Source organism: Rhea americana, unplaced genomic scaffold (assembly GCF_003343005.1).
Source record: "Rhea americana isolate MKP2758 unplaced genomic scaffold, rheAme1 scaffold_54, whole genome shotgun sequence".
Taxonomy (NCBI): domain Eukaryota; kingdom Metazoa; phylum Chordata; class Aves; order Rheiformes; family Rheidae; genus Rhea; species Rhea americana.
Window position 1 is genome coordinate 44,549 of NW_028186690.1, and position 27,688 is coordinate 72,236.

Below are 27,688 nucleotides of genomic sequence, written 5' to 3' on the forward strand. Positions count from 1 at the left end.
AAAAACTTCAGCAGTTTCCTGCAGTCCCTCTATGTTGCAGTCTTTTTAGATTTCCATACATATATTCATATAAGAAATATAGCAAGGAATTTTACCTATTTTATATTTTAAAAGTGAAAAGTATTCCAGGGAAATACTTGCAGTCAGCTAGCTTGATTATCCTGTAACTCTCACCACTATAAATTAGTCACTGTTGTCTTCTACAAGGATTCTTTAAAATTGTCATGAGAAGATAAATCTTCAAATGTTTATCACATATTTTTTACCTTTTTTACTTATTTGCATTTTATTCTTTCATTTTATTTATGTGTTTCAGTAAGTGTGTCTTCCAATATATTAATAAAACAAATAACCATTTACTTTAAATGGAAAACCTATTTTCATTATAAATGCTTATTTTCTAATGCAAAACAACATTAAAGGYGTAGACTGCGGTGGACTGTTCAGTGAAACAATAGAAGATGAATTTTTACTATCCTCACTGTCCCAAATATCTGTCTTGGAAGATATTGGAACTAATTCTTAAATACTTCCTAAGTTAATATCAAAGTCGCATGCAAATGGAGATTTGGATTGGACTGACAAAGATAAGCGACTCTGAATCATATAGACCAATCACCAGGGAAAATATATTGTCAGTAACAGTAATTACAGCAGGTAATTGTGTCATTTACCCTGTTACAGACCACTAAATGTGACGAGTTTGGAACACAGCAGCTGTCACACAGTGTTAACTTTGATGCTCAGGGGTTTGGAAAACTAGAATCTTTTAGTAATGGTGCATTTGAAAAAAAAAAAGCATAAAGATTTCACAAGGTTCARAGTGGGCATGAATAGTCAATTTTTGATTTCTGGAAAGGTGGCTCCATCAAAAGTAATCTCTTTTAGTTGTTTTCTTGTGCTTTTAGTAMGTGTGGAATGTATATGTGTTTGGTAAACAGAATTCATTACTTCCAGCTTTTCGGAAGGTGGAGATGGAGGTAGAAGTCAATGTAACTTCTAGCTACATTATTTTAATGTTTGGGAAGTAAAAAAAAGAATGTGGTTAATTGTAGCCTGAAGAAGGGTTCCATTATGTTATGAATATGCTATGAGTATTCACTTAGTACCCACCCTAAAGTTAGTGGGCTCCAAAATTGTTTGCAACATCTGAACAACCAATTTCCAAAGGGCAGACAAGTAAAGCAGATAGGAATCCAAAGGCAAATTCATCCTGGGATGACAAAAATATTAGAAAAATGGAATATATTGTTTGGGTTTGCTTTGTTTTTTAACTCTAAGATTTAATTCTAAATTTAAAATTTGTGTTTCAGACAATACTGAAGACTTAATGTCAGTCGTGTTTCTGTTTAATTGGGTAATTCATGGTCCAATTCATGCCCTTAAATAGGACAGCAGATTTGATGGTAGAATTTTTCAGATATGTGAAGTTTGTTAACATGCTYTTATGCAAACATTTAGTTATCAATATAAAACACAAATATACATAGCCATCTACGTAAGTGCAGAAATCGTTATTTGTAACTGTGCTTGGCAGCAGCAGTTAAAATTTGGCAAAAAAAAATACAGTACGRGCTGCAAAATCTACCTGTGAAACAAGTAAGTTAGTGTTTATCGCAGGGAGGAAAAGTAATGCGAAAGCCGATTTCATTGCGTGCCCATTACTGTGCTGTGCTTTGCTAAAAGCAGCGCAGATGTATCCTGTGGCAGCCAAACCCGCTTCTGCAGCACCGCTGCCAGCTATTGGCATCGAGGGCTGTGTCTAAACTGCAGAAGYCAGGGCGCTTGCTGGCTCCCAAGGCTGAGTTGTGCTGGTGCTTCCCTGACACCGTGATGTTCTGAGACCTGGCTGTACAGTTCTTCTCCAGGCACACTTGTTCCCAGGAAAGACAGCTTGGGTGCAGAGGTTGTGCAGCAGCCACAGGGTGTGCTTGCTGTGCTGTTTCGGTGTGCCCTTGTAGTCTACTGTGGATGACAAGCTCTAGGGAAAATTAGGAGCATCACTAGAGACAGGGCAGAACTGAGGGCAGAGTATCAGTATCGTTCTGCCTTACCTTCACTAAAGCTTCACTGAACGATCACTGGGGACATCTCTGTCCTCATTTCCTACATAAGATGAGCAACACTGGAGGAAGTCCTCTCCCCACTGAGCTCAGTTGCCTTATCAAAAATAGTACTGCCCTTCTAGATACCCAGTGAGTCATCTGTATTCCTGTTGTACACTACCACTGGGGAGCTAAGGTGAACCATCTCCTGTATCAAGAAATTACTCTGCTGGGTAAGAGAACAGATTTTATCTAATATTTATAGTTAGATAGGTTGCACTAGAATCTGGAGGACAGCAAGAGGTGGATCAAAGCAACATCCACCACTGTTTTTTTTCACCTATCCTCCAGTCAARCACTATCATGGCAGTGGTCCTTTATGGTGTAACTGCAAGTTCCCTGGCAGCCTCCTCTAATAACAAGCTGGTGAACTCTGGCCATGATGATACTCCAAAAGAATAGATAAGTGGCACCTACTGTCTCCAGAGAGCTCTGAGTACTTTTATAGTCTATCTAACCAACTTTGGACAGCACTTGATTGCCGAGACACATTTCTCTTGTCCCTTGGGTATGCATCCTTCTGTGATCTCAGTGCTGAAAAGCCCGTGTTGCTCAGAGGAGCTTTTGCAGAGCCTTCTGGTTACATAGATGATCCTTAAGTTGTTAACAGTGAGATATGAGAATATACAGGAGGTTAAGGGCCTTAGCAGTTTTCCTGGTTCCCCTGTAAAATGAAGATGTGCAAGATGGAGGCCAAATATCCAGTACACGTATCTCTTGCTGGTAGCAAATTTATGTAACATGGAATCTTTTAGCAAGGAAATGGTAAATTAAAAGAGCTGGTATTAGATGTGATGAAATAAACAGTTTTAAACTGGCTGAGGAAATTGAAGTAGGATATTTGCCATTCTAGGCTGGCTATTTTTTCTACTAGCAATAACATAGGAATCACTACCATAGATGCAGAATTCGCTCTCATTGTCATTTTTGACAACATAATAGAAGATTTTGAAAGCATCAGTTTATCATAAGTACCTGGGAGGTTTACAATAAAGGTTGAAATTGAAAAAGATTTATCTAGGAACAAATAATGTATCTGCCTAGATTAAAAAAAAAAAGAAAAGAAGAAGAAGAAGAAGTAAAAGGAATATAGAGGAAAACACAGGCTAAATCATGAAATATCTTTTAAAGGATAGAAACATTATTTAAAAATTGTCAGTGATAAAAGAGACAAGATATTAAGAGATCAGTTTGCATTAAGGCGAAAAAGAAGTGGGTGACAAGGTCAYGGTCCTGATGTCTAGGCTGAAATCTCTTAAGGTGGGATTTTCAAAATAATTTCAGATTTGCATTACAGCCCTGCCATTGAAGTCGGTGGGAGTTACAGTCTTTCCCTTAGGGGAAACAGTTAGGCCTCTGCTAAGTGCCCTAGAAAATGGTTCCCATGAACTTTTCCCTTCAGGAAGGAATACAGAAAATGGCATACATGAAGGAAATTAAAGCTTACTTTATTTTAGCTATTATGTTACATATTCTTCAGTAGATTTCCTCTGCTTAAATCGTTGAAAAGTGTAAAAATTCATAGAATGTTATATGAAGTAATGATGATTAATATTAAAGGTGAACCCTTCATGACAGGAATGTGAATATTTTGCAAAATTACATCTTACTTCTATGAAATAGGAAATCACAATTATAATACAAATCTTGAAGGTGMGGAAACTTAAGTGAGTTTAAGTAGGTTTAAGTGATTTGCTCAAGAGCTGTGGAAGAAGGTTGAGGGGGAGGAGTGGTAGACCTGACTTGAAATACGTATTTTAACCATCACCTTGTCCATTGTGGCTGAGCTGGAGCATATTTTTTGTCTTTCCTGGGTTCTAGGAGATCTTAACACTGATTTCTTGTTGAAGAGATACCACAGGAAGGATGGACTGGTCCACRTTCAGCTTGTGTACTGGACTTCTCAGTTTAAGATCTGAGTGCGAGTATACACTGCTTAGAGCCATGAAAGCCATGATTAGAGTTACATAGTTTAAAAGTATTAGTGGGCAATTTAGAAAGACATAGATAGCAGTTATGTATTTCTTCAGTTCAGGAGGAAAAATCCAGAATTCCAATTTTGGAATCATCAAAAAATAAAGAGAGATTTTATATGAAAATCACTTTATATAATGTTCTATAAGAAACAATTCTTAGTCTAAATAAGGATGTAGAAAAAATGTTTATTCCTCTTGCTGATTTGGGAGCGTGAAATAGTGCWGCTGTTTTCTTTAAATGAAAGTCTGTTGTTCAATAATTCTAAAAAAAAGTGAAAATCTTAGAATATGTTTTCAAAAAAACTCTTCTTTACTGAGATTAGCATATCCTATTCCTTATTTAAAAAAGATGTATCTGCTGCAACGTGCAGCTTTTTTTTTGGATTTTGTTGGCATTAGGGTCTTTCTTCTGTTCTCATGTTGGTAAAGAACAAGGCACACATTAAAAGTTTTAGTTYTCTTATTGAGAAAAGAACATGGCTAGAAGTGGGAGATGTTTTAGGGATTATTTTCATCACCTYGTTCAAAGTGCCAGGATTTCTGTTTATGAAAGAAAATTATGCCAGACCCATAAAGATATTACCAAAGATCAAGGCAGCTAGAATTATAATTAAAAACRCAGTCATAGGAGTATGCAAGGCTCAGACTCAGGCTCACAGTGTAGTTTAGCTAACCTTTTATGCTGAGGTAAGCCTCCAAAATAAGTGGCTCTCCTGGTCTTTGTCTGCGTAGCTGGTTTGTCCTTACTCAGTTGGTCTTCAGGGCGAAGGCTATTCAGACACGCAAAAATAGATTTTTTTGGTAAGCCAAGAAAATATCCTCATTTGTGAATACTTCTGATCTGCTCTTTTATAGGTATCAGCCACAGAACCCTGTGCTGGAGCAAAGCCTATCAGTCAGATATTCGTCCATTTGGGGGCTTTGTTGCAGAACTGCTTTGAGATAAATCAGAGTCTCACAGTTCCAGTTTAATTCACATGATATGCCTGACTTCACTTAATTTTAAACAGAAATAGATCAAGCTGCACACATGCAGCTCCCAAATTCCAGCTTAATTTTGTCTGTCTCTAGTGTCCTCAGAGTCACTACCATCTCTGAGCTTTCTCCAAAGCACTCCTGACCTCAGACACAGACTCAAGAAGAGCAAGTGCATGTTCTTGGTATTACCCTCTCTCGATCAAGTATTTTTCTGCTCTCTTAATCCTTAATCAATAATTGCCAATAACATAGGTTCCCCTTTATATCCTCTTAGTAGTATAAATAAAATGTCCTTGAGCTTTCTGATAATGGATATGAAAAGGGATATTAGGTTTTGGCCATACCCGCAACTGGATTTTCTTCCTAAGGTTTAGTTACAGTTCTCTTGTTTTTCTTTTTTATCATATTAACACCAAATATAGAATAAGTAAATAAGCTAAKAAACAAAAGAGAGAAGTAGACATCTGGATGAGGTGATGGCAGCTGTTCTCCCTGAAGAACAACAGTGGACTAAGTAATGACAGTCATTTCAGAAAGCAGGATGGCCTCTAAACAGCCCTTGAGAAAAGAACATGCACATGCCAGAGCTATTTTTGTTATCAACATAATTAAGAGAAGAAAAAAATGGGATATAAGTTCAAAAAAAGAGTTGTTTATGACTGCAGTGAAGAAAGAAATAGTAAAAGAGGACCTAGAGCAGTGTGGGTAAGGGACATATAGGAATGGATAGAAGTGAAAATCAAGCAAGAAACAAGATYAGCAGTGAATACACAGTTGTAGAGCGACCTTGCCTTTCATATCTTCAGCCTTGAATTGGGGACAACTGTTGGTGGTCATCTGTGCTGAAGTCATGAATCATTAATTAACTAAGAGTAAATGCGTGATGGTAACTCAAAGTAATTAAAGGGTGGGTTCCATTTTGCATTTAAATTGGGGATATCTGTAGAAAAATGTAACTTAAGTATATGGAAAAACAAACAATATCATCAATAAATTTGTGCATATACTGGAGACTTTAGGTAACCCTGCTAATTGGAGTTTAAACTAGTTAATATGAAGTCTTTAAAGAAATTAACCATCTGTCACTTCCCAAATGATCTTAAATGAATAAGTCTTTGGAACTATCCGTATAATTAATACAAATTTTTATCCTGTACAGGAACAATGTGAGGAGAAAAGCTTGCAATTAAGATAAATTGTGAGTGAGTATTTAAGTGTGTAAGGTAGTGACAATTAAAGTAACTCTTATTGTCACTGTCATGTCAGATTGCCAGCTGGTCACCACATTTCTATCGATTATACTAAATCCATTGGAAGGAAACAGGAGACAAAAAGTAATTGGAGTACAAGAATTCAGAGACATCTTCAGGAGAAAATATCTAAAATATTCTGTTTCTTAAAAATACTTTAATTTAGTCCTGGTCCACAAATTCCTCACTCAAAAATGAAAGTCTGTTGCATGGCATTACAAGATTACAATTTGGGGAACATGTTTTATTTACATATTTGGGTGCTTTTTTGCATTTCTGTATTTTAATTGTGGTCTTAGCTCTTAATCTCCCATGCTGGTAATGAGTAATTTGGAAAACTGTCAGTATAATATTCTTTACCCGTTAGTAGCTGATTATGCAACTCRGGCATAATCCTGTTCACTGTTGGATTGGATTCTGCTTGTTGATTTCTTTTCTTTCTCTTAGATGTTTACAAAATTTGGATGCTTGAGATAAATATTGGGATGTTGGTAAAAGCTTATGGTACACAAGTAGAATAATGCATGGCAAATACTATGCAGGTTTTCTGTTTATTTTTAATCRTGAAGATTATACTAGGAAGGACAGAGGGGCCAGGTGCTGCATAGCATCAGGAAAATAAAAGAAGAAGATAGGTGAGATACCTCATAGACAGCATGTTACTTTGTTCTACAGGAATCTCCAGGCATACAGTAAAATTGGTAAGAGAGATGCCCAGCTGATAGACATTGTCATACAGTGTAGGAAATTAGTGAGTCTACATCAGTTTATTCCAGCAGAATCTCTCCTTGGGACACCATACTTCACTGTGAATATCTTCCTGTTAACCTTGATTGTCATGAGAAACCATATGCTTAATTTATGTTCCAGATCTTAAAGAATGTCCTTGATGCTTTTTTTGATATAAACTAATAAAATTTTTGTCAGACCAACCATATTAGACATTCTAGATGAGTATTCCATAATGAATCAAAGTAAAATAAAGCATGGGCATCTGAGTGTGTGTATTTTTATAAATATATACATACATTTATATGTACACGTGCATGATCTGTTTGCTACATACACAAATACATAGGCAAGTAAAGTAATTGTGTAGTCATGTGCTTTCTGCGTTTCTTTAAGTCATCTGTGTCTTGAAGGCTATTTAGTGAAACATTCGTATGCACTTACTATGGAGTAATAACAAATTTTGGAGTTGAAAAATTTTTTGCATCTAAAAAGACCTTATTCAAGAGATAGTTTACAGTATTCAAGAGAAATGAATACTGTATTTAAGCCTTCAGTCAACTCCCAGACCAGAGATTTTATGAATTTTAATACTGTTGAGCATGGAGTCCTGGCCAGTGCAAAATGGATTTTAGATATATTAGATAATATAGCTTTAGAAGTAATCATTGAAACCAGTACATTTGGTCTTTTTGGAATATGTGTTTATGCAAATTCAGGTTTCTAAATCATTAAAATTTCTCTGCAAATGTAATTTTTATTTCTTTGATTCTGTAATACTGTTGTACCTGACCTGTCCCCATCATCATTATGATGTGTAGTAAAATGAACATAGGGCTTTTGTTAAATCTGTGTCACATTATTTCTAAAGATGCTTGAAATAAATAACCTCAGCATTGCTTCTTGGAGCATCAGCAATGTGTTTGAGCAATATTTACATTAAATATTATGAATAATATTAAATAATAATATTAAATAATACAAATAATGTTTCTCTACTATTTTTTTGAACTTAAAGTAGAAGACACCATATTCATGGTTCTCTTTAAATGATTCTTTTATAAATTGCTTTTTTACTTTGTAATATATGGTCATACCTGCTTATGCAGTTCCTGGTGCTGTTGAAGATTGCTGAGCTTAGTTTCTGTAATATCCTTTTTATTTAAAGTGACTTTTGAGATATTCGATTAGGAAGGGAAGCCAAAGTAATAGGCATGAATTAATGAAGAGTTATCAACAGAGGTACCCTTTTAATCACAAATAAATATTTCTGTATTTAATAAAACTGGGCAGACATAACAAATGGAGAATTATGGAAAAAACAGTTTTTGGTAGTCTCTTCAAAACTGCTGTGGATAGTGGCATATGCGTTTTGGAACTGAATGTGATAAAATGCTTTGTGTGCAGGATTTTTTCTACGTAGTTTAACCATTTATAGTCTGTCCACAGCAGAGCTAGTCGTAAAATGTAGCCTTTTGCTCTGCTAGCTCTTGCTGAAACAAGGAATATGAAGAAGCAGTACATTTAAATGTTTTTAATTGTGTTATTAATTTAGATACTATAAGACAACGAATCTAGATGGGATGTAAAATATCATTGCTGATTCTTTTCTGTTCTTATCATTATAAAGTGTCTGTTTCTTTAACTGAATCACAAATTTTACTTTTACTCAGAGACATTCTCCTCAAATTTAATGACATGTTAACTTAAATCCCAGAATTGTTTATCAGAACCATGAATTTTTCATGAGTCACTTATACTTAATTTAAAAGAAAAATTAAATTAAAATTAAAAGAAAAAGAGCTGAAATTTGAGCAGATAGTCACTGTCATAGAAACGCTGGCTATTTTGATAATACTACATTTTTGATCTTGAGCTGCACCCTGTTGCTGAAATGTTAGCAGCATCCTCTGTGAGCTGTCTTACAGGAGGATATGAGATGCTGAAGTTTCTTACTGCCAGAGTAGGGAACAAGGGATATTGTCTTTGAATCCGAGCTCTCTTCCTTGACTACTAAAAAGTTAATTTTATCTATGCCATACACTTGAAGAAAAATTCATCTTAAAAAGACTTACTAGTTTGTCTCTGTCCAGAGACTAAATATTATGAAAATACAGTCAGATGTAGCATAATTCTTTTTTTTTTTCCAAAGGACAGTTCAAATGATCTTCAAGGCCACCGTTCTGCAAGGTGGAGTTATGCATGTGTTTAATACCATGTTGGATTGGAAACCCGAGAGTTTTGCTTGGCATAAAGGCAGCATTAGTTGCCCTGCCTTTGGATGCCTGCACAGGCTTTCCGAGCTCTTCCAGGCACATGCTTCGAGCTGTTCCTTTTAACATGACAGCCTGGGGATTAGCTGCTTTTCTCTCATGCACTCTTATCTGCCATAAAGAGGTGTTGTAAGTGCCAGGGATGCTGTTGCACCCCCAAGGACTGGGGTGGCTGGTTACTCTTCCTTGTTCAGCGTGATACTTAATTTGCCAGATTCAGTGTTTTGAACCAAGTCTATCAATGTGACGTATATTTATATATATCCTTCCTCCTGAGACTCTGGCTTTGCAAGATATTTTGGCCTGCTAAATGCATAATGTTTCTCACATTTCCATGATTAGTTTCCTGTTGTGTGTTATATAGAACATTTAAAAATGGGAAAATAATAAGTATTTATTATTTAAATAGCATACCATACTTAAATAACATCACAAAGGTAACACAAACCAAGAAATCTAGAGTATTATTACTGCATAGACAATACTTGTAGCTAATTTACGTAACCAGGACTTTTTTTTTGTTTTATTGATTGATCTAACAAAAATACTATTTCGTCAGCGTAAGAGATTTCACTGTGGCAGGAGGTCAGAATTGAGTATTTTAACTGGAGGCTAGAAGGGCCAGGTCATTTGGTGAACGTTAACAGTTTTAGTTATCTATGCTCAGAGTAAAGTGATTAAATCTTATGCTTCAGGATTGAGGCCGGCAGCCCATGCTCGGCTGCGTTCAGTAAGAGACTTGCTCAGAAGGGATGAGGGCTGATAACAGCATTATTGATATAAGATACACTTAAGTCCTTGTTTATAAGTGCGATGTTAGGTAAGTGTTATACAAAAGAAGAAAAACCTCAAAAACAAACAAACAAAAACCCCTTGTATAGTATTTAAAAATAGTTAGCTATATTTTGGTGATTTTTCTCCCTTTTAAAAGACTGGTAATTGCTATTACTAGAAGTCAATTTACAGCTATTGATGGATTAGAGATGTAGGTTCATTTTGCCAGTTTTATATTCCTATAATTTATGGCCAGTATTGAAATACCAAGCTGGACATTTACATAGTGATTTTCAAATGTTATTTTCACAGCCACCCTGCGGGATATGTGTAGGATTCGATTCTTATTTGTAAAGTGGAAGTTTCAGAGCAATGTGACATACCCAAGGCCAGAAAAGAAAGAACTTCTGAGTCCGGATTTAAGAGTTGGGTCAGATAGATAGAACAAGCATAAGCTAAACTACTAAAATTTACTAGACCCTGGACGAATGATGGCTATGGAAACCTCACCTGCAGTTTAGTCCATGTCTGCTGATAGAAACTGGATTTTTTTTTCCCCAAAAAAAGATCAGTTTTTCCTGAAATTAAAGATTCCAGACAGCCTGAAATTATTTATGATTAGATGAATTTAAAAAAGTGCAAGGAAGATTTCCAGAATGCTGAAACATTTCATTCTGATGTGTTCAGAGTAACGTATTTCATTTCAAAAATGCTGGATCACTTTACGTCTTTACGTGACGTTTTGAAATGATACTTTAGAGCATCTTATTTTGAAATTGTTTTCGATTTTTTTTAATTGCAAGCTAAAACATTAAAATGTTGAGTAACCTAAACATCTATAGATTTTGTTTGTTGCTGTTGTTTTAGAATAAGCAGAACACTTCAGGTTAACACAAAATCATATTGCCTTTATTGTTCATTTAATCCAAACCGTGGTATTTCCTCAGTATGTCAACATTTAGTCACCAAACTGGAGAGTCAAATCCATTGAATCCTGGTGCTAGAACACCCCACGATGAAAGTCCCATACTCTGAACAGGACGTAGACCTTAATTTTCAGTTTACTTAATTCATCTGGCTAAAGACAAGAGCTGAGTACACAATGAAGTGAAGGAAAACGTGGGCTACATTTTGAAGTCCTGCCTTCTGCTAATCATGTTTTTTGCAGTTTGGAACGCATGACTCACACCATTAGTCAGCTTTTCTTAAGGAAACCCTTTGAATCTAGCTTAACATAAATCTGCAATTGTACGGTAGATCTAACATACGGATTTATAGTATGCTAGCCATTTTTTTGGCAAATGTTTATGAGTACAGTGTAGGTAACATGAAAAATATAATGATGATAGTTCCCTATTATTGAAGTGGAGTTATGGGACAACACACTTAGCACGTAAAGTATGTGCTAAAAGTGTATTCCCTTGTTTAATCCATGGTTACACATTCATCTAGCCCTGTCTTCTGTAACTACTTCTTTGTTTGTCTCTTTTTAATTTTGAAAACTATATAAAGCCTCTATTTTGTTGTATATTCAAAATTCAAGAGCAAACTATTATTTTTTTCACGTTTCAGAGCATGATGAATGTATCACAAACCAGCACAACTGCGATGAAAACGCTCTCTGTTTCAACACTGTGGGTGGGCACAACTGCGTTTGTAAGCCGGGTTACACAGGAAATGGGACCATATGTAAAGGTAAGCTGTTGAAAACAGTCTTTGAACTGCATGAGTTAATGCCAGTCTGTTCACAAAACTTGAATAAGACAGAAGAAATGCTAGACATTTAGGTTCTGCACCTAGGAAAAGGTCTTCATAAGCGGATATAAAAATTTTGCATTGTACAATGTTTATAGTAATTTGAGGATGATGCATATATAAATAGTGTGTTTTAAAATTTAGAGCAACTAAATTTTTCCTTTCTCTCCCACGTTAAGTTTCTAGAAATGCTACCCTATTCAAGAAAACTCAGTGTTACCAACAAAATTACGATTGTGCAAGTATTGTCAAATCTGCATTTTCCACTGTCAGTCATTTTGCTTGGGATGAAGTGAAGATTGTTTGGTATGTTGTGTCTTTCCATTGTAAATAAGAAAAGCTGTAGACATCCCTGTGCAAAGCCTTTTCTACCCAGGAGCTGGTACCGTTTTCTAACATCGTCATTCACTGGTGAACATTAAAAATTATATTAATAGTCTTAGATGCTTTTCCAAAGATACAACGCTGCTTTTATAATTCCTGTTGTATTTCACATCAGAGGAGGTAATACTTGGTACTTGGGCCCAAATTGTCAGAAGTCCTCAGACTTGTAGCATAGGATTTGGGGATATCTGACAATACAGGTAGTACAGCTCTAAGTGAACTGGCTTAGAAATGAGAAGTGGTCTCGCTGCAGCAATGGCATACCCAGGATTCCCTAAAACTGCACCTCAATCCCCCCCATCTGTTAGGTGTCAGAATCTAAGAGGACTGAATTAACACTGATAATATTCCATAGCTACATTCTGCTGCTATTTTTTATTTTAAACCTTGGTTCTATGCAAATTATTGAGGTGAAGCAACTCAATATTTCTTTAATTGCTAAACCTGATTAAGATCTTAGCACTAGCTATTCCTTCCCCTTAGTGCCAGTATATTTTTTCCTGTGTATTCCTAATATATATGAACTCTCTGTTAAACACAGTAGCCGTGCCTGCTTCTAGTGAAACACATGGCTAGAGGAAGAGATGTCACCCAATACCCTCTTTATGCCATTATCCCTCTTTCGGGATGCGAGAAAAAACACCTCAGGCTAAGGAGGTTCAAACCCACAGTCACTCCACTCAGAAGAGCACCCAGTCTGTGTGACTGAGCCCTGTGCTGTGCTTGGGAATAGTCCCCAGTCCTTCTGTGTGTCACTTCACAAACAGGTAGTTGAGACTTCTTTGAGTCAAAGAAAAGGTGCCTAACCGTAGAGCAGTGTTTAGCTCTTACATTGCCTGGAGGAGAGCTCTGACTGCAAATCTAATGTTTCAGAGGGTCTTTGGCCACATTATAAAAGAAAAGTGTCCCTCCCTCCCTTCTTGGTATTGAAAAGACAGTATGCAGGAGAAAGCTCTGAAACTCTGTTTCCCATTCTGAGAAATGTATATCCCTACAGCCCTAGTTTGGATACTGGAGTCTCTCAGAGAGCTGGATGCAGCTCCTGACCACTATGGATTTGGCAGCTCTCTGTGCCCCATGCTGCCAACTGATGCTCCAGGCCATCTCATGCCAGGAAGCTTAGGTGTCCCGCTCAATGCTGTGGCTCCTACTTTGTGAAACTTGTGAGCTCAGTGCCTCAAAAATGAGTAGGAAAGGTCAACTTCATAACACGTCTGTTCTCTCTTAGGTCCTCCTTTGGACCTCATCAGTGATGCTGCCTCACAGAGCAGCTGCACACCAAACCTCGTATCTCTTGTGGCTGTTTACAAACATAGGAGTAACCCCAGTGCCCTTGGGTAGAATTCTACTCTTTGCATTGGTGACAACCTTCATCCACSTAGTTTCACCTGCAGTTTTCCTCTGTAGTTTCTTGTGAACATGGCAGGGCTCACTCCATGGTACAGATACGATCAAAGCAATTAAACAAAGCTGCCAAATTTTATATCAGCGCTAGTTACATTTCTGTGTCAATAGAAGGAATTCTTGTAGGCACACACTTACTGACAGCTGTATCTGGATAATGTTGCCCTTAAATATGTGTGCACAGATTTTTAGATTCCAATGTGAGTCAAAGAACAAATCCAAGGATGAACCTCAAACTGTAAATGGTAAAAGTTTTAAAGCTCTTTAAAATCCCTTGAGACAAATTACTATTTTTATTATTTTGATCTAATTGTCGAATTTATGATTCAGGTAGGAAAGTTAATTTAGTGCTTAATTGTGCCTGTTAGGTTCAGGTCTTTATTTGGGAAAGCAGTGAAGAACAGCAACGCTCGAGGAAGGGTCTGTTGCTATGGAAGTCGTTCCCTTTCACCGCTTTCCAGTGCATGAGAAGGAGCACATATGTGGGCTGTTTTCTTCAGATGATTTACTCTAATCTCCCTCTTCATCTTGTCAGACCATCTGGCCGATGAGGCAGGGGGGCTATAAACCATCTCTTAGTGACCTCTATCCTTAGGTGAAAACAGCCTCTGCGCTCAGCACTACAGGACTGTGTTTTGTGTCACTCTGCTAGAGGCCTGTGAACACCTGCGAAGTTGTTGAGTGTAATTTTGCTAATTCCTTCTTAACCATATATTGTGCTTTTATTATTTCAGCATTTTGCAAAGATGGGTGTAGGAATGGAGGAGCCTGCATTGCTTCCAATGTGTGTGCCTGCCCGCAAGGCTTCACTGGGCCCAGCTGTGAAACTGGTAAGGTTATAATTGAATTTATGATGAAAGTAATTCAAGAAAGATGCTTGAGGTAATCCAAGAATAAAGGAATGTTTTAATTTTGTGCCCTAAAAAAGGGAGCTTGCCACTAAGTTACTCACTTTTCTTATATGCCTCCCAAGAAAATATATTACAACAGTTCTAATTAGAAGCATATTGAACACAGAAATCAGAACATGAGTTAAGACATCTTGAATTCTGATATTCCATAATTAAGAAGAATATTTTATACTTGCTTTTCATCTCAAATGGCCTTTGGTATCTCCTACAAATGGTAGATAATCTGACATCTAGAAATAAATCCAAGTAACTGATTACTCCTATGCTGTAAACTTGTGACTGGTTTACTAGCTGACCTTCCCTTGCATTCTTATTTAAACACTTCTTTAATTAACTCAACAGTGTTTACTTACTGCAAGACAAGTTCCAATGTTCCTATTATTCTTACTTTCTCTCACAGGCATTCTTTATTCTTCTTGTTATCCTTGAGAATGGCAGTACCACAAAGCCTTGTTTTAAAGTTTTATTTTAAATCTTGGTTCTATGCAAATTACAGTAGCAGGCACTTTGCCCAGGAGACTGTGTAGAATGTTAATATTTAGCATCTCAAGTGCTTGTAAATAATTTCTCAAAGTTCAAATGAGTAGTTCCAGCACCTTTATTTATTGCTGTAGAATTTTCAAATGCATTCTAACAGTACATGTCTTCAGGAGGTGAAGGGGAAAAGCTCTCTTAGATTAATTGGCTTCACTATGCCTAATAAAAGGGCAGTCTGCCACCTATGATTGACTATTGTTGCCATTCTATATTGCCTTCAATAAATCTTACAAACAGAAGAAAGGAGGTCATTTCAGCAAGTATTGCTTTCATCTTACTTGTAAACATATCCAGGTTTAATGCAAAACACTAACTGTTCTGAATTCTGTATATTCTGTGGTCCATTTGAGAGGTGAGAAATATGATTGTTTTCATTCTTCTGTATTTGAATGGATATTACCGCAGTGCACACGRCAGGTGCTATGTGAAAAGCAGGATCCTGATTGTTGATCTATTTCTAGAAAACTGTCAAAAAGGCAAGTTTTCAAGTATTTCTCACTATTTCAGAGACTGGAAATGGTGTGGTGCAGAATATCAGGTCACTTCACAGTAGTGTTGTGTTTTTACTTGGATAAATTTTTGTGCTAAAGTAATGCTCAAGTATAAAAATAGCTATCTTGTTTTAGTGGTTTTGTCTTAAATGTTTCTTGCAGCATTTTGTTGTTATCAGCCAAACAAACCAAATACACAGTTTCAGGGCTAAGATTCATCTTCCCCGGATTTACATGCCTATCATCTGACTTGTGTAGATTAGAAATATACTTGCATTAATCTCTTTGCATAGTCAATAAAGAGCCACCAGCAGAGACAGGTCTTACTAGCTTGTCTGAATTGCTCTCTGGAAGTCCTGTCTCTGCTCCCTTGTTCAGAGAAGAACCCATGGCCCCTCTGTTCCCAATTTAGGAAGTTCATATACAGGCCTAAAGTCAGGTTGAGTGGATTCAGGCCCAAATGCCTTTCTAAAGCACTTCTCAGTGGTGAGGCTGAGACCAGCAGAGACCTGGTCTGTTTCCTTGGCACTGTGTGGGTTGGGATGATGCACTAKTTCACCGTTCATCTATGAAAGATGCACATGGGAATGGCTGCTGATAATAGACCAGTCCTTTTGGCACCAGTTCAGGTAAATAGTTGATGATCTGGCTACAGTTGTTGGCTTAGAAGATAAAAGATATAGCCTGGAAATTAGATTGGGCTGGASGTGATTAGACTAGTAGCCCCTCTGAACCTTCCAGTGGAGTGGAGAGGAGTGGAGTCGGTAAGTGATGGTGCATGACTGTGAGAAGTGGGCAGCCTGCTTCTGGTGAGGAAGTCTGAAATCTGCTGGAAAAATTATCCTGATATTGAACATAATTTCAGGGCAAGTCTGTTCAGCCATGACTCAAAGGAGCTTCCTATAGTTCTGGTGGATTAGCACTGGAAGTTTATTTGTGTTTATGGGCATAGCTGGAACTCTTCACCTTACTGACATGTCAGCTGAGTATGTCAGATTCCTAAATACAATGCAGGTTTTAAAGAGAAAAGGAGCCTTGTGTAACCAAACACTGTAATGGGCATTGCATTTCATACAAGTTTTTGTTTCCCAGTGGATACTTCTGGAGTGCCAGTAGGAACCACTGCTCTCTCAGTAACATGAGAATCRGCTAAGACTGTATGTTAGTCAGCTGTTATTTCTGTGAGAGAGGTAGTCATTGTGAGTGCCTTGCAGTTAATGGAGCTGTTGCAAAGCTTTGTAATTATTTAGCTATTGGAAGCACTTTAGATTAATCGTGGCCCATGCCTTGTTGAAATGGATCAACAGAATGAGGAAGCAGAGGCAAGAATCACATGCAGATATTTCAACCTCTGACACTTTTTGTTTTTATTGGTAATATAACATACAAATGAGACATGCGAGAATTTCTGTTTCTTTTCCCAAAGGAAGTAGGCTGAGGCAATATTAATGCTGAAGATGCAATCGTTGGCTTAGGATAGGGGAGCGGATATGTGTGAAAAGATTTTCAAGACTTACAAGACAGAGTAGGATTTAACCCAGTAGAGCACAATCTTCTTCTGTATAGAGAGCTGAGATTACCAAGACTAACTGAAAATGTTTGTGTCTGAGACACATTTTCCAAATACCTGACTTATTATTGCCTGTTTTATTATAAAACCATGATTATTCAATAGACATTTTAGTTATCTTAAATTGTATTTGGAGAGTGTTTTGTGTAAGAATCCAGCATAACTTTGTTAGAGCTGCTTGACACTGGTGTAACTCCACTTTGATTGGATGACAGAACTTTAACAGTGATTTTTCTCCTACTATGTATGTATATATGCTACTGCGTATATTCAAGGCTGAATTTTTCTTTTTTACCAGCTTCTTTGAGTTTCCACATTCATTTCTGTGCTTTGAGTATTCCCCTGAACCATTTTTTAATTTACAATATAAAAGCAAATAGCAAAGTTTGACTACTTGTGTTTTGATACAGTTTTTGTAACAAGTTGGATGGAAATATATGGCCTTTTTGTGGATGATAGGCTGTAACTTGCATTTTGTGATAGTGAACTTTTCTTGGATATCATAGGAATCTTGTCCACCTATTACCTAACAATCTGTGGCAAACTACTAAAAATAAACTCACACACAAAACTATTATATTTAAAAGTAACTGCTCAGAACAAACTTAACTTACRGACTCTACAATCACTCAGCCATGCATTACTAGTAACAATTTGCTTAATGACATGGGCAACCGAATTTGAGATCACACTCTTACCAGAAATAGCCAAATTTAAGGAAAATACATTATCTGGCTTTTCGCCATGTTTTTTGTTTTTTTCATAGATGGAAAGCTCAAACAAAAATAAATAAGCTTTGTGYACTTCCTGAAAAATGAAAAAAATATATAACTAACACAAATTTTTTTAACTTTACTTAACATTTGCAGTTCAAAATATTAAAATATAATTCAGATAAGTGATTTGGCTAGCTAYAGGCTACAGATCAGAGCTCCCATGTTTTGTGCCACTTTCTGTACAAGCTAAATGTTTAACATGTGTAACTGTTGCTTTTTCAGCAAATTCAAATTAAGTTCTTCATGTGCATTGACTATGATAATAGCAGGCTTCAAATTATTGGTGTTCCAATTGAAGCTTGTTAAAAAMTTTTAATTCTGATACTCTAGTTGTTAGGAAAATAATTTTATTGGTATTGGATCAGAAGTTGTTGTCAAAGTAAGCAGAAAGCTTGTTAACTTTGCTGATATTGCTAAAACCTGATTAAATATTTTTGTACTTTTAGCATCACAAGAGAATTGCTTCTGTTTAAGCCCTTGATTGCTGGTGTTCACCTAAAACAATCATAATCAGCTTGTGGCCAGGTGGGCTCTGAAAGCTGAAACTGTGCRACAAAGGGCATTTGAAGCCATTAAACCCATTGTAAAAGAACTGGAATTACTTTTGGCAGAATTCTTAAAAATTTTTGGTTTCTTATCTAATAAAAACTGTCTGGAAGTTGGGAAAGTGTCGTGGCAGGAGCTTTCCCAACAGCTTTGGAGCCTGCCATTCGCTCAGCTCTACTTTTTAAAATGAAAACCTGAATTGCTGATAGTGCAATAGGGATTTACTACAATAATGCTAAGAGGCTYGATTTCATGGACCCAGTGTACAAGGTTCTGCACAAATAGAGTAATAGGATTGCCRTTAAGGAGTTGATAGTCTAACTGGACCAAGCAGGCTGCATGCTGGGATAAGTATAACATACAAGCTCAATATATGCTTGAGCAGAAGGCATATTGGGATTCATCATTTGTGAACTCCTTGTGGGCTGTTGGGCTTTTTAATAAGGAAGCAAAAGAGGGGAGCAGGAGGAAGGTGGTGGAGCAAATAGTAAGGGGTTGKCTGTCCAGAGCACGAGCTGTAGGAAGAAATGCGACAATACTGTCTTTGTCCCGCTGCCTGTTTGAATGTCCACTGCAGCTCATTGATTTTTGCACCTTACTCGACTCGCTCCCTCTGGGATTTTTGATCAGGTGACTGTGTTTTTGTGCGTGTGTTTTTGTGTGTGCTGGAGGTAGTAGGGTTTGCTTGCTTTTTTCTAGTRCCACAGATCTAAAGCAAGAAGTGGTAAAACTTTCATCCTGGTGTCCTGAGAAATCATATTCCCAGTTTTGGGAGGCTCCCAAGTTTGAAGCATAGAACTTAGTGAATACTTGCAGCCAGAAATGCCTTAGTAGCAATAAAGGCCTGACTTGAATTTACAAAGTAAAAAAAAGTTACATCTATTTACAGATCCTGGATAAAATTTTAAAAAGTGAATAGTACTTGAGCCTCATTTGCAGTGTACAACATTTTAATGGATCCTAATGTGCTGTGAATTGGGATTCATCACATTCTGAAAGTCAGGCTTTAAGAGTTTCTCAAGTCTACCGTTTCAACTTATGACAAGTCACTTCCAAAGTCTGTAGGCTTCTTGAAACTTTTGCATGCAGTGGAAGCAGAAACAAAACAACCTCCCTTCTCCCTCTATTAAAAAAAAAATGTCAAACACCCCAAACTTGGGACAAAACCCCCAAACCCTTGCTGTAATCAACCATGCCCAAATTGTGGTTTGCAGGCAGCAGAGATCTGGCTCGCTTGCTGGGCTGCATCGTTGGTAGGCACCACAGCTGTCCTGAAGTTGTGCCATCTGATTGCTGTTTCTCCAGCTGCGTGAATGAAGAGAGATACTGGAGCTGATGTGGCCAGGTTGTCACAGGACCTAGCTGCATGCCCAGCCTAGACTTGGGGAGCTACAGTCATTTCTCATCCAGGAATTATTCCCATAGTGCTCCTCATTTTCTTGGTATGTCTTCTGGCTCCCTGCCCTATGGAGATTTGGGAGTGTGGCATATTGGGTCATTTCTGCCATTGTTCAAGTGTAGGTGCCAATCAAAGATCCYGAGTGCTCAGTTTCCTGTTTAAGCTGATTTAGCTAAAACTTATAACAGTAAATATCTGAGTGTACTTTCTATTCTCAGGAGCTGAATCTCTGAAATAAAAACACTTCTGAGTTACTGCRTGCACCTGCACTTAATAAATATTTTCTGTAGTTTCCATTTCAGCAGAAAGAGACAGGACCCAGCTGCTAAAAATAATGRAAAGATTGTACTGAGGATGCTGAAACATCTTGTTTTTTAACTTACATCTGAGGAATACATTTCTTCAGCTTTGTTACGTGGAGTCACTACCCAACTGCACAGATTGCACAGATTAAAAACTGACCTTCTGAAAGTTGGTARTTTTATATGTCGATTATGGGTTTCAGGGGCAGGAGCAATGTTCTTTGARCTACCCTTGGTTTATCCAGGTAATGGATATCACTAGTCTATTTAGTGATGCCCCATCTACTCTCTCTTATTCCACGTAAAAGCTCTCTCACTRTAGGAAAATTAGATAGTAAAAATATAGGCAAACTCATGGGAAGAATCTTATGCCATCAGCTTCTTTGTCTTCTTTTGAAGTAGAATTAGCTACTACATTTAAAGAATAATGTTATATCACTGATAATTTTTCAAAACCTTGGTACAAAACCCTGATACTGAAATCTGAAATAAATACTTTGTTTTGCACTCCTATTACTGAATTACAATTATGTAACATGAAACAAGCCTCTGTACATAGAATTTTTGGTGGCTTCAGAAATTAGCAGGAAGTGATCGTATGAGTTGTTTCCTTACAAAGTCATTCCAGCATATCAGTCATCTGGTTCATAACATTTCTGCTCATCTTGTAGTTGCAAAATTTGTAAATGCTTTCAAAATAAGCAGTGATTTTAGTGATTTGAACAAGCACTAGTAGGGTGTGGGCTAAAATCACCACGTTAATTACATGGTTGACTTAATGTAGTTTTCCTGTTGCCATGGGTGAAAAGGGTGAAAGCCATTAAGATTTACCTACTGAGCAACTGTGGGGAAGTAGTGCCTAGGATCAGTGAATCACATCTTGAAGTGTGCCCTCATGAACCATCTAATAATCTATCCAATATCTTGGTTGTGTCCCCATGTCTTTCCAATACTTGGAGAGAACTTCCATCCAGCGTTTTCTTCTTTTGGCTTGCCCTAAGTTCAGATAAATAGTTTGAGGACAGTCATTCTGTGAATTTGAACCTCCTTGCTGCTTACTTGCTGTGCATTGTTTTGTTGGGTTAGTCTAGTTTTCTGATGGACTCGTTAGGGCATAGTATATGTTAACTGCTATCTTAATTATATCTATTCCTAACTGATGTTTAATATGCKAAGATATTTTGGCATATATATGCAGAAATATCCTCAGTAATACTGGGTTGACTGACTGTTCCAGCCAGATGGGACCTAGTTTCTACTATGTCAAATATGAAATTCCCAGAAAGACTTCCAAAAATCTTGTTTGGCTGATACAGAGCAGAGTGCGAAGCAACTTTTGATTCCTTTTTTTTTCTGCACTCCTATGATATACTTTACATAAAATCATGAAGTCAGGAGCTACAGTCCTTACAGCTTCCTTGCTAGTTAGAAGCTTTGTTCATATTATGTTTCTGGTGGAACAGATGAGACAGAGAAGGAAGGGACAGTGTGGCCTTGATTTCTGTGCATTTTCAGCTCTCTGACACTGAGCAGGGGTTCATTTTTCTGTTCTTCACGGGTTCAAGCTCCATTGGTATTACTGAAAAGTTGGTACTAAGTCAAGTAGAGTTCTGCTGATGATTGTTTTATCTTCCATGCTTGTGATTTTCAGTAGTTAGCCAAGGGCTTTTGATTAAAAGCATAGAGTAATTTAGACTTAATGTCTATTTTGGGCTTATTTTTTGCCATRTTCCTCGTCTGTTTTGTTTTCTTGACAAACCTGATAAAAGTAATTGTTTTCCTAACAAACCTCCCTTTTCATGCTTTCATCTCACCAAAACAAGCCCTTGTATTCAACTGATACAGACTGATAAAGTTCTCGCTTGCCTGCCCTTTCGTCTTTGCATCTGATCCAGTTTCTCTTATTTGTCTCTGTCAAGAAACAGTAATAACAAGCTGTAATAGTCATTCTAAAATGTCCATTTGAACTGATGCAGAAACAACATTTCACACTTGATGGTTAAGATCATTCCAGTAGCTCTGACCAACCCTAAGAAAAACATGGACAGTGGGGCATGTTGTTGCAGTGCTCACTCTTTAATATAGTTCTMTAAGTCAGACCTTGGGTGAGCTGGAGTCCTATTAAGCTAGAATCTAGCTGAAAGAACTAAAACATGCAATATGTTCTCATCTTTATTTGTAAATCATTTTCCTTCCCTACCACTAATTAGCATTCTAGGTGAATAGCTGCTCAGTCCAACATGTGTAAAAATAAAACAAGTTGCTACTAATATTTGTATTTTTACAAAGTAGAAAATGTACCAGGGTTTAATAAAAAACATGCTAGGGCTGGTTTTCAAGGAAGGCTTTACCGCATAAGGATCTCAAGTGTGGTGCATTTTTCTAAGCTAATTAAAAAGTGCTCATGAAAAATATCTTGAATTTGCCCAACTAAAGTYGCTGCAAAGCATTTAGTATATTACATCTTAAGGAACATGGAGCACTAAAGAGGCAAATGCTGCAATCTCTGCTTTTTTAATTGGGCACCAGTTGCTCGTTTGAACATAGGCAGATAGACAGATAGGCAGACACTGGCAGAAGCCTAGTAGGGACAAAAGCTTTAACTCTGTCCAGACTGTACTTCTCTTTTAACTGGCATCTCTGTTAGCACTGAAGTCTAGCAGAGGCAGGGGACAGGACGGCTTATGAAATGGGTGTTACAGTGGCAGCCTTACCCCCAAGGACTGCAGGTGGCAAAGGGCAYGTCCCCCCCACAGTCCAAACGTACATGCTCCAACAGACAAGTGAGGGTTGAAAGAAAGGTTGAAGAAGTCATTTCAACACAAGCTGATGAATGATTGCATTTTGCAGCAGGATCATCCGAGATTTGTTGGGAAGTCAGTAAACTGCAAACCCTCTGTAGAGTTTGGTTAGTAATCTGGCAGAACTTAGGTTACAAAAGCAGGTCGTCTAGGCTGCCATCCTATCTCTGTCCCATTACTTGTCTGAGATTTCTCCACTGATTCGTATAAAAGGTGTAAACTGACTGTTTTCTTTCCTCAGCCCAAATGAGTTCAGAAAAGCCTTTTCAAAGAGCAAAGAACAAGATACTCTTGGACAGAGTTTGTGCTGAGACTCTCTGCTAAGAACCTGTGGATGAGTTTTTTTCTCTAGAAAAAAAGAGAGGGGGATTTGAAGGATTTCATTCATAAAATAGCTTACAACTCTTTGGCATTTGATGGTYGTATTCTAAAAGGAACTTTAAGTTCAGAAAGAGTTGTCACTAAGAAGAGAAAAAATACTGCATATTCCACAATACTGATAAAACACAGCCAACTGTAAGTGTTGGTTGAACTGACATTATAAGTGATAATTCCATCACACTCCAGCTAACTTCCAACAAGTAAAAGCAGAGCCTTCATATCTGTCGGTAAGTTCAAAACAAAAAACAAAAAAAAAAAAAAAAAAAAAAAAAAAAAAAGGGGGGAAGAAAAAAAGCATGATTGCCAGAGAGAGCCAGGGAAGAGTTCAGTTAACACCTGCAGAATGAGACTTTCGGACAAGGAATGCTCTCTCTTAACAATTTTCCAAGTGCTAATTAAGGCTGCAGGAATATAGATACATGCAGGCAGTAGATGCATTACAAACATGGCACATATGATATGGATAGGGTRTATACAAGTAAAATTATGAAATTCAATTTGCTGGTGTAAAAAAATAGTTTCCTGTATCTCCCTCTGTCCARATATTTCATCTGAACATATACAGTAATATAAAGTTAGTTACACATGCTGGTGCTGTATTCAATCACTATTTCAAATATATAGGAAATTAAATATCCTCAGAGTCTAGTAGAATTGYACAGGAGTAATTATATTTTTGTATGTACGTTGTAATTATATTTTTACGAGAAACAATACTTGTGGTCTACATTGAGAGTTCTGCTTAAAAAAAAAAAAAGAAAAAATAGTATTAGCTCGTGTCCTTGTGACTTGTACAATATGTCTGTGCTGCTGAACAACACAGGCAAGGGAGTAAGGGCAGGAGGTGCAGCTTTCATCTGTACAGCTGAACTCTGCATCTCTCTCCTCTCCCCAGARCACCTTTGTCTTGTCCATAGCTCCTACCCCCTGATCTGTTGCTTTCCCCCAAAGCATGCCCAGGCAATGTCATGAGTGGTACGGAGTTCGTGCCGTTACTAGAAATTCTTCCTCCAGAGCACTTTGTAGGCAAAATGAAACAAAAAGCAAAAAATGACAAGCACTTTCTCCCTATTTTACAGATGTGAAATCGAGAYGCATAGCCAAGTTGAGTAGACGACAAGGTGTGCATAAGAATAAGTCAGTGGCAAAGTGCGAGTAAGATATAGGTCCTCCCTTATCTGCTCCTCTTGCTCTTCTGTTCAAATAAGTCAACGTCCAAGGGAAGATACGGTGTTTTTTATATCATATTACTCCAAAAGGAAAGCTCAGCCAATTCATAAAAACCTGAGAAAATGTTTCCTTTGACTTTTAGAGTTGACATTTTCTGAAATTGTTAGCTCATTAAATTGCAGAAAAAGCTTTAAAGTTTCTATGCTGTAAACAGATGAGATCTGCAACAAGCCACAGGAAAAGCCACTGTTCTGTGAGTGAGATGCTTTTTGCCTAGCTGCAGGGTCTGGCAGGGAGGTCACGCTAATCCCAATTATCAATTATATTTTTCGAARATATGAGAAATGAGCTCGAAATGAGCAGAGAGGTGATGGCTGGTGACTTTAGAAGTTTGGAAAGTTTTACTTTGCTTCACATTTTTTACTTCTGTTTGCTCATAAAACTCTTGACAGCAATTAAGCAAAAGTGCGCATATGGAATTTGGTGAATATTCTGCATTTAGGCATGAACATTACTACATCATCCTTTCTGTTCTGTAACTTTTTTTTTTCATTTTTCCCTGCCTGACACACTTTCTTAGTTGTATATTATTTCTTTTTTCTCTCAGAGTATTTGTCAGCTTAAATAACAAAGGACATTTTTTCCTCTGCTGAAGACCCAAATACTAACACTTTTCCTTTTGTATCTACTTCAGCTTGTTGCAACACTACATTCCTATCTGTAACAGCTTTTTAAAAAGCATTTGAGAAAACAGGAAAAGGAGAATAGTAAAGGAAAAGTTTGAGGAGACAGGATTTTTTGATTTTCAATACAAAAATCAAAATACATCTTTGGAGGATTTTAATGCACCCACAACTTAGCTATTATTTTACTGTGCGAAAGAACCTCCTTTACTAAACATGTAAACGAAAATTTCAGTTAGGTTCTTAAAATACTGTAGGCTATAAATAGAATGTGAATAGTGCAGCTGGACAATATTATGGTAAAATTTCCTTCTGTTATATAAGGAAAATGAGGATGACCTTCATAACTCACTGTAGCTCTTCCTTTTATGAATTATGAGCCATTCAACTATTAGTGGAATTAAATCTATAACACCACCAATCATTGCACCATATCCCTGGAGAGCCCTTTCTCTTGCTGTCAACATGAGGGAGTCTGCAATCTCTGCAGATATATGCCGATGATATGTTTATAGCCCAAGCAAAGAAATAATGTGTTTACTCCATTTCTGTGGTTCGGTGGTTTTGTATGAACTCTGCRTGATTTTATGCTTGAAGAATAGCAACATAGATTGATGGTCACTGTCATATGGGCTGAGAGTCATGATAATAGGTCACCAGTAAGAAAATGTAGGTAAGACTGTTTTAACATTACGCATGCACACACATATGACCTGCAGCAGAAGACCAAGCTCAGATCGGGATGTAAAATTAAATCCAAGACAAAACCTTGTTTGAGGTGTTGTGTGGGGTGTGTGTTTGTTTTCCTTTAACGTCCTCTGAACTKGAATGATTGGAAGTTTTGTTTAATTCATACCAGAACTGAACGTTAACTAAGWTTTTGCAAAGCTGAACCCAAACTAAACTAAGAATCCTCAGTTCAAATATGTAGAAGTTGTTCTTGCACCTCACAGTTATCAATGACTTAATTTCCCCACCTGACAAAATTCAAGATCTTGTTCAGTGCACTGTGCAAAGGAAGCTTTCCTTCTCACGCTTCACAAAAGAAARCACCTGGCAAAAATGAATTTTTCTCTTTTCAGAGAGGTTAATCTAGCTGTTTTCTTTAGAACTCAACTACTGTTACCTAGTAACTGACAACATTTTCAGTGAGAAGCACTAGTGTGTTAGTCTCATTTTCAATATGTGCTGGTGGAGCTACATAACTTTCAAAACCTCATATGTAACTAAAATGGATTTGTCTGTGGATTTCAAGGTATGCAAGTGATTTTGGTATCTTGAAGATAATTATTTTCATTTCTCAAGGTAGGACTAACAAGGAAACATAAACATGCACTATTTTTAAGATGGGTTGCTATACTGAGAGTTATGGCCAAAATGAAAGCAAACTTGCATCTTAGTCCAAATCTAAAAACAGAAACCCAGTACTGTCTCAATTTATCTAACTTTCTAATGGAGATTGGCATAACCAGTTTCACAGGATCTCATGCAAAAATATATTCCTTACATCTTTTTTTTTTTTTTTTTTAACTATTCAAGCATGTACCTAGTTCATCATGCCTAATTAGGGGTTCTGAATTATCATTTTCAATTGTTACAAATATCATATTCTTTGATGGTATTGGCTGCATAATGAGAAGCTGTCACAGTTTCGGTTATCTGTGGGGTCTGTGATTGATCAATTTTTGACAACAAAGAATTGTTAACAGGGTTGCATGGGGAAGCAGTCAGTGGAAAATTYCCTTTCATAATGTTTCTATCTAATTTTGGAACACCACCACTGCCACACATGAAATAACTATACGATTGAATTTTCTTTTGCTGGCATTTAGCAGGACCTATGGGGGTATGCAGAAATCAATGGGGGATCAGGAGTCTGGAAAATTACATACTTGAAGAATTAATGAACTATAATTCCATATTACATCCTCAATCACATTTTGCTTCCTTTTCATTAATGTAAGTAAATTAGTTTTCCATGGACAAGGTACTCAAAAAAAAAAAATGTAATCATGCTCTCGCTAGGATAAGAAAAAAAAAGACCTATTTTAATGATAGATTTATTTCTTCATGCAACATGACAGTTGAAAACTTATAGTGAAGAACATATCTGCAGCATTGACTCAACCTGTTGAAGTATTTTTAAAAATTACTTTTACAGCCCTTGCTCTACAGTTCCTGCCATTTGAGCCAGATTATGGTTTTAGACTGACTCAGTGAGAATTTCTGCTAGAGTCACGGGGGTATAGAGATAGGAGCAGCAACTCCAAAGGCATGCAAGATGCAATTCGTCCTGCACTGGCCTGATCCATTTTCCAGGGGAGCAGGGGAAGGAAGGGCCATGGTCTTCTTTACTGCTCTCTGAAGACTATCTGAGATAGCCAATGTTTCTCATGCCATACTGAGAAAATCCTTTTACTCGTGACATTATACTATGAGAGGGTAAAAGAACAGGTGAGTCTTCTCTCTCCTGTAGTCTGGTCYTTCATAATT

General features: G+C 37.2%; 1 protein-coding gene across 1 annotated transcript in view; it reads left to right on the forward strand.

The window, feature by feature from the left end:
• LOC146588095 (protein NEL) overlaps positions 1-27,688 on the forward strand; it is a gene marked incomplete at its 5' end in the record, with an annotated part of 88,790 nt that overhangs the window by 37,585 nt on the left and 23,517 nt on the right. Inside the window, 2 exons of the mRNA XM_085318541.1 lie at positions 11,658-11,780; positions 14,363-14,458. Coding sequence (XP_085174667.1) covers positions 11,658-11,780; positions 14,363-14,458 — 219 coding nt within the window. The remainder of the gene's footprint in view (positions 1-11,657; positions 11,781-14,362; positions 14,459-27,688) is intronic.